Source organism: Sinocyclocheilus grahami, unplaced genomic scaffold (genome assembly GCF_001515645.1).
Source record: "Sinocyclocheilus grahami isolate Dianchi unplaced genomic scaffold, SAMN03320097.WGS_v1.1 scaffold327.1, whole genome shotgun sequence".
In the NCBI taxonomy this organism is placed as follows: Eukaryota; Metazoa; Chordata; class Actinopteri; order Cypriniformes; family Cyprinidae; genus Sinocyclocheilus; species Sinocyclocheilus grahami.
Window position 1 is genome coordinate 225,740 of NW_015505506.1, and position 7,615 is coordinate 233,354.

General features: G+C 35.6%; 1 protein-coding gene across 6 annotated transcripts in view; it reads left to right on the plus strand.

The window, feature by feature from the left end:
- Window positions 1–6,983, plus strand: part of LOC107602454 (espin) — an 83,047-nt gene extending 76,064 nt beyond the window's left edge. For 4 of the 6 annotated variants that reach the window (XM_016294947.1, XM_016294953.1, XM_016294950.1 and 1 more), the window contains 4 exons: window positions 4,903–4,982; window positions 5,234–5,242; window positions 5,387–5,398; window positions 6,489–6,983. In XM_016294947.1, the coding sequence (XP_016150433.1) occupies window positions 4,903–4,982; window positions 5,234–5,242; window positions 5,387–5,398; window positions 6,489–6,636 (249 nt within the window). In that variant the 3' untranslated portion in view covers window positions 6,637–6,983. Of the gene's footprint in view, window positions 1–4,902; window positions 4,983–5,233; window positions 5,243–5,377; window positions 5,399–6,488 lie in introns of all 6 variants that reach the window. The other 2 variants (XM_016294949.1, XM_016294952.1) reach the window with 2 other exon arrangements.
- The last annotated feature ends 632 nt before the right edge of the window (window positions 6,984–7,615 follow it).

The following is a 7,615-nucleotide window of genomic DNA, read 5'->3' on the forward strand; positions in this document are numbered from 1 at the left end:
GCTGAAAGCCCCCAGACAGAAGCCCCATGCATTCCTACTGTGAACGAACAGGGCCCAGCAAATATTAAAGAGGAACCCAATGAGGACTCCATCAAGCTCATCTATGAGCTTAAAGAGTTTAGCAATGAGGAAATTATCAGATACATTGATCGAAGCTTCGCCTTCTGGAAAGAGAAGGAGGCTGAGATGTTCGACATCTGACTTGTCAGGTCAGATTATTTGAAGGATGAAACACAATTATCAGGAGACAGAATAAATGCTTGCGTTCAGCAGATCAGTGATCAGTTTACTTCCAGAAACATCTTGATTGTCAAAAAAAGCAATCAAATGTTGAGCTGTAATCGTTTTGAAATCCAAGTTAATAGCATCATACAAAATTAAATATTTAGCTACTCTTATTTGTTTAATAGCCATGAAGAGCTTTAAAGATACAAATGCAAATGAAACCCTACGAATAGCTCTAAGCAGTGGTGTAAAATGTATTTATTTTGTAAATTGCTATCATGCATATAAAACAATAAATACATAGAAGTATCATGGAAATCATAGCACTTCATCTTACAAGGTGAAGTGACAGAACATTTACAGTCTGTTCAACTTTTAAAGATTTAAACAATAAAAAGATTCACACAGGCATTAGGTGTGCTAATTCATTTGAACAGTCATATCTGTCTGTTCAAAGAGCTTTAAATCATTAATCAATGAAGCACAAGATACATTTTCTTGAAATTTTATGTAAAAGTATTCTGATCATTTTTGTTTATTGATTGAATTCTTTCTGATTCATTTATTTTAAAAAGCCATTTGAATTTTGTAACTTTCAACTATTGTTCCTTAGTGTTTGTATAACTTACAATTGAGAGTATCACAAGTTATCACAACAGACATGAATTACCACTACAATATGTTTTACATCATCTGTTTTAAGTGGTTTATTCTGTATGTTGCCTAATTATTTGGAAAATATCAGAATCATTGTTTAGGCTAAGAGGGAACATGTTCTTGCCGTGCTTGAGTTATTTAAGAACACACACTTAGTTTCTGAACATAATCAATGCCTTTATTCATGATGTATTTGTGGATGTGAATTCTTGACCTTTCGTTTATCTTTCAGTTTGATTGTCTTTTATTTGGAGTTGTTTTTGGCAATGTTGTTTTTAAGAGGTTTTAAAAAGCAGGTGGATTTCTACTTAAGAAGTCAAATACAAAGGTTTTTATGGCCATTGGTATTCATAAGAGGTTTTTTTTTTACACCTAACATTGACATTTATATTGTTCAGCTGTTACAGTTTTGTTGTGTCTAGCCATATGTGAAGTGTCAGTTTGATGGTTTGTTCGTTTTTTTGAGAAATATTTACAAGATTAAATAAATCTAAAGTTTATGATTGGACATGATTTGTGATTTCCTGTTATAGTAATAATAAAATGATTGTTCTTTTTAAGAACAAATATTTAAAAGGCCAGTGTTTACTTAATGACTTAAATTGACCATTTAATAGTATTGTTTATTACAGTAATTTTTGCTCTACAAATAATGAACTCCAGTTTAGCTTCCACAGTGGTTAAATTGGGATTTTCTATGTGGGGGTGGGGGGGCTCTATGGTATCGACCTTATATATATATATATATATATATTACCTTTATAGAGGGCATTTTCCCACTAATCTCATAAATACTTTAATTTCAAATTCTTACATTTGATCTATAAATTCAATTATAATATTGTGATTATCTATACGTCATCAAATTAAATCATTTACACTGAAAAATACAACTGCATTAAATAATATTATGAGATTCTTTTAAATATTTTTGAATGTACAAACAAGAAATGATGGTGGAAATGATACTTTTCAACGAAATTAAAATGCCAGTAGTGAGCGTTTAATGAGTGAGAAATATTTACAAGATTGAGTCGTTCATTCAAATGATTCGTTCAAACGGCAGATTCGTCAGATGTTTATGCATGGGCTAATGAAACTTTGATTCAACCGATTCGTTTAAAACACGGAATCGAACAGCAATGAATCGGCTGGTTGCTGTTAGATGCGCTGTGTTTACGCCTAAAATGTAAGTGGCCATATTATTGTATTTGCTTATTGAACTGTTTATAGAACTATTAAACAGTCGTAATGGTGAAAATGCTGTATGATGTTGCCTAACTAACTGCATTTTAAATATAAAAACTTTCCGTTTTGAATTTTTACCTCAGGATGCGGAGTTTCTTAGTGTTGTGTGTTTTGATTTCTCCTGGAGAGGCCCCCAATCATTAGAATTTCTGTGGACAGGAATTATTTTAATGATATTCTAATGGGCCGCTTTGTGATATAACAAAACCCGGAAAACAAACGCTGTAGTCCAAACGAGTCGTTCATTGTAGCTCTTGAAAAGGGATTTAAAAAAACCCCCAAATATCTCCCTTTGGAGTGGACTTTGAGATTTGTAACTTTGTCAAATAGCTAATTTCAAATAGCTGTATCTCGGCCAAATATTGCCCTGTCCTAACAAACCATACATCAATGGAAAGCTTATTTATTCAGCTGTCAGATGATGTATAAATCTCAATATCGAAAAATGTACCCATTATGACTGGTTGTGTGGTCCAGGGTCACATATATACAAACAAAATTAAAATAAATATTATATTTTGATTAAAGAAAATTAAGTTTTTTTTTTACCCTTATGATTTAAAATTAAAAAAAATATTATTATTGTTTCCAGACAGGTTTCAGTAGTGAGAGTCTAATGAAAATTACCAATAAACTGGATCTGCATACATTTCCATAATGACAGTTTTAGGGGAAACTATCATAAAAAATAATGTAACAATGTATAATAGGCTGAAAAATAGGCTTTATTGCCCTTTTGGAAAATATAAATTATTTTGATTCTAAGTGAAATATGATATTTTCATGAGATTTACCATTATATCTCTGTGTATGCGTATATTTATATCTCTGGTGGAGTATCTCTGGCAGTGTCTTTCTTAACTGAAGTTTTAAAAATTTTGTGTAACTTTTACAAAACTCTACAGCAATGGATTGCCTTTTTCTTCTATAGATTCAGTAAAGCCTTCTTTATGAACAGGTTTTCTTTCTGTGAGCCAATACAGAATGTCATTTACATTTTTCAAATTATTAGACAAAATCTGAAGGCAGGCCGTCATTGTCCAACATTGTAAAGGGAAGCAATATTATACATTATTAATGGAAGTATTGATGGAAGAACACCTAATTGTTTGATCTGATTGTTATGTGGCAAGAAATTACATCAGTGTGATTCACAGCTGCATCCTCTAAACTTTCTTTAAAGGGGTCATATGATGCGATTTCAAGTTTTCCTTTCTCTTTGGAGTGTTACAAGCTGATTGTGCATAAAGAAGATCTGTAAAGTTGCAAATACTGAAGTCTCAAATCCAAAGAGATATTCTTTATAAAAGTTAAAAGACAGCCACACCTACCTAAAATGCCTCGTTCTAACACGCCCCCACATGTCTACATCACTATGTGGAAATATTAGCATAATGCCACCCAAATGTGCATGCAAAGAAAGAAGGCGCGGTTTCAGGAACAGCAGTAATGTTGAAGCAGCATGTCATGGAGACGCTGTGTTTCAGTGCGAAAGCAAAAGCGCTTTATTTGGCCTTCCGGAAGTAGATGCAATTAGGAATCATTTGTTAAGATTTATTTACAACAGAACAGCACAACCCAGATGTTCGAATTTGTGCAACGCATTTTATGGACGACAGTTTTTTGAACCTAGAAGAGTACAAGGCTGGCTGTGCACAAAGGGTCAATTCTGACTTTGCTATGACAATCTGGCGCTTCTGAATCAGCGACTGTAAGTATGTTTTGTTATTAGTTTAAGTATTTGCTATTGACTTTTCAAATGCAGAGTTTTGCACAGCGCAGAGTAACGCGTCGCGTGTGTGTGAGGGGAACAGGGTCACATGACAGGAGAGTGAACTGTCTGTCAGAAATCATAGCACGTCAGCTGTCTTACCCGCGGCTTGTGTACTGCATCATCACTGTGTCTGTCACGTGACTCTGTTCCCCTTTCGGGCTTGAACTGATGGTAAAACTAACAACATTATTAACTGTCTTGATATTTACTTTGAAAGCTGAAGCTCACGATTATGGTAAGGGGCGTTACATTTCTGACGCGTGCTTGTGGTGTTCGGCCAATCACAATGCACTGGGTCAGCTGGCCAATCAGAGCAGACTGCGCTTGTCGGAAGGAGGGGCTTTGTTGAAAACGACTGTTTGAGAGAGGCGGGGCATAGAGGACCTACAATAATGTACAGTATTTGAAAAATAATGTGTTTTTTGAACATTAAAGCATGTCAGCATATTCAGTTACACCAAATACACAAAATAATGATCTTTAAAATAGCATCATATGACCCCTGTCAAGCATTTTTATTCTTTTTTTCCGTTTTTTTTTCATGGCATATAATTCCCAGGGGAATAATGAAATATTAAGACGCAGATTAGTTTACATAGATACTGTGGCTGTTACCAGTGATGTGGCTTCACAGTAGCAGTCGAGGTAATCGATCCGCGCTGAGGGGAAATGAGAAGCTCTGCCGGGCTATAGTTACATCTGAATGGAGGAAGAAGATCACTTTTCACACGGCCTTTTTGCGTACATTTTAGGAATACGTACTAGTGTTTTGGTGGCACAATAACCAAGATATTGTTCAAAAGGTAGGGTGGTAGTATGTTTGTGAAGTTTCAGTTGCCCAAAAATAAAAACTGCACTTAAGTAATTATAGTACGAGTGGCTTTGCTATGTTGTGCATGTCACTGTGGTGATATCAAAATGATCTTCAGCTTGTCTACATGGAGATTTATTAACTATCTCATCAGCAGCCATTTGTCTTTGTTCTCTGTGTGTGTCAGGCTGAAGAAGAGGCTGCCCGTCTGGCGTCATTGCCTGCCTGGAGGAGAGATATCATGAAGAAGAAGATGGAAGACGAGAGGTGAGTTAAAGCAAGTCTTTCTGTTTGCTTCTTACTGTCTCCTGTGTTTTTCTGTTTACTGTTTGTAAACCTCATTCAGACCTCAAGCTTTTACTGTTTTCAATACACTCTAGTTTTTAATAAAGTTATAGTAGTATTTACTAGTATTGTAAAGTTATACTAGTATTGGCACATAACCTGATGTTTCCATGCAAATCTGTGAATTTTCTGTCTTTTACTCTCAATGTCTTATATGGATTATAAAACCAAAGTGATCAGATGTAAGTAAAACTGTAAACTATTTTATGTAGTAGTGTTTTTTAAATTGTTGTAGTAGCTTTTAGGCAAATGTACAAGCATTTAAACATATACATATATCTATACATGTAATCCTTTATTTCTTTTATCCACTCCTGGATGGACAGGGAACAGAAAAGGTAAGACATACGTCTAGTTATAGCAGTACTAGTGGTAGCTGTAGAAGTAGTTTCTGTTTCTTACATTGTATTAAAGGGGTCATATGATGCATTTTTAAAGATCATTATTTTGTGTATTTGGTGTAACAGAAAATGTTGACATGCTTTAATGTTCAAAAAACACATTATTTTTCAAATATTGCTCGCTCTCTCTCTCTCTCTTGCTCTCTCTCTCTCTCTTGCTCTCTCTCTCTCTCTCTCTCTCTCTCTCTCTCTCGCTCTCGCTCTCTCTCTTGCTCTCTCTCTCGCGCTCTCTTGCTCTCTCTCTCTCTCTTGCTCTCTCTCTTGCTCTCTCTCTCTCTCGCGCGCTGTCTCTCGCTCTCTCTCTCTTTCTCTCTCTCTCTCTCGCTCTCTTTCTCGCGCTCTCTCGCTTTCTCTCTCTCTCTCTCTCTGTCTCTCGCTCGAGCACACATACACACACACACACACACACGATGTGCAAAGCTCCGCATTTGAACAGTCAATAGCAAATACTTAAACTAATAACAAACCAGTAGCTGATTCAGAAGCGCCAGATTGTCATAGCAAAGTCAGAATTACCTCCTCTCCTAGGTTCACGAAACAGTCATCCATAAAATGCATTGCTGTTCTGTTGTAAGTGATCTTAAAGATTCCTAAATGCATCTACTTTCGGAAGGCCAAATAAAGTGCTTTTGCTTTCGCCTAGAAACACACAGCGTCTCCCTGACATGCTGCTTCAACACTAACTGCGGTTACTGAAACCACGCCTTCTTTCTTTGCGTGCACATTTGGGCGCATTATGCAAATATTTCCACATAGTGAGGTAGATATGTGGGGGCGTGTTAGAACGAGCCGTTTTAGGGGGGGCGTGGCAGAGTCTTAACTTTGATAAAGAATATCTCTTTGGTTTTGAGACTTTAGTCTTTGCAACTTCAGGGATCTTATCTATGCACAATCAGCTTGTAACACTCCAAAGAGAAAGGAAAACTTGAAATCGCATCATATGACCCCTTTAATGTGCATTATGTCATTTTATCAAAAACGTGAATGCACCTAATTCCCTTTTTCTTGTTTCTCCTCGTCCCTGCAGAAAAGAGGAGGAACGGCGGCAAATGGAAAAGGAGAACGAGGAGAAGTCGGAACTGGAGCGACTACGAACGCTGGGCTATGATGAAACCAAGCTGGCGCCGTGGCAGCGGCAGATTATTTTAAAGAAAGGCGACATAGCGAAACAGTAGTAGACTCCCCGTCACCCCCTCCGCTCTCGCACAGTTCTCTGCTGGTGTATAACTGTAGGACACTGTTGAGAATCTGCCAGACCCTTTAGACTCAAACCACGCGTGGGGCACCAGACAGCGTTCTGCTCGATGACCACGTCAGCAGCGCTTCGTCTTTCGTCTGAATCTCAGTAAATGTTATTGAGCTCTGAAGATGCATTGTAGAAGATTAAAGATTTGTTTTGTTTTTAATTAACTTTAAGTGGTCATAATCGGTCAAGTGTGATAAGTCCTGAACAGGTGTTATGGCACAATGTATTCTTACATAAAGTAAGTGACGTTTCTGTTATGATGCATCTATATTGATTCGATAAAAAATTGCAAGTTGGAAACCATAAATTATATATATGTATATATGGGTCAAAGACGAAAAAGGGGTTTAAGCATAAAAACAATACTGCTTTAAATTGTTGTTGTTTTTCCACAAAAAAAAAAAAGTTTTCTGTTTCATGTAATTGTATTTTAGGTTTTCTGAGCAAAAAATAAATATCATACATTTTTCCCTGATTTACAGAAGACACCCACTAAAATTTCATTCAGTGTAACAATCTTGTCAGGCATATTTACAACAAAAATCAATTTATGACATTAAAAAACTAATAACTTTCACCCCAAAATACTAATTAGTTGTTATTTTCCTTTTTTTATTATTAATTTGCCACTATCCTATGTTTTGCCCATTTGTCAGTAAGAATTTTTTACTCATTTAAAACGCAATAAAATGTAATATGCTCCCTTATAATTTTATATATTTTAATATGTACAGGTCAGAATAAGCATGTTGTTTGAATTTTTACATAAATATAAGTGTTACACTGAATGACAATGGAACATTATTTCAACCAAATTTTTACATTTTATTTTTCAAAAACTTATTTGAAACCTTAAATGTAGACACTTTACTTGCATTTAATGTGCTTTCTATGGATATAAAATCACT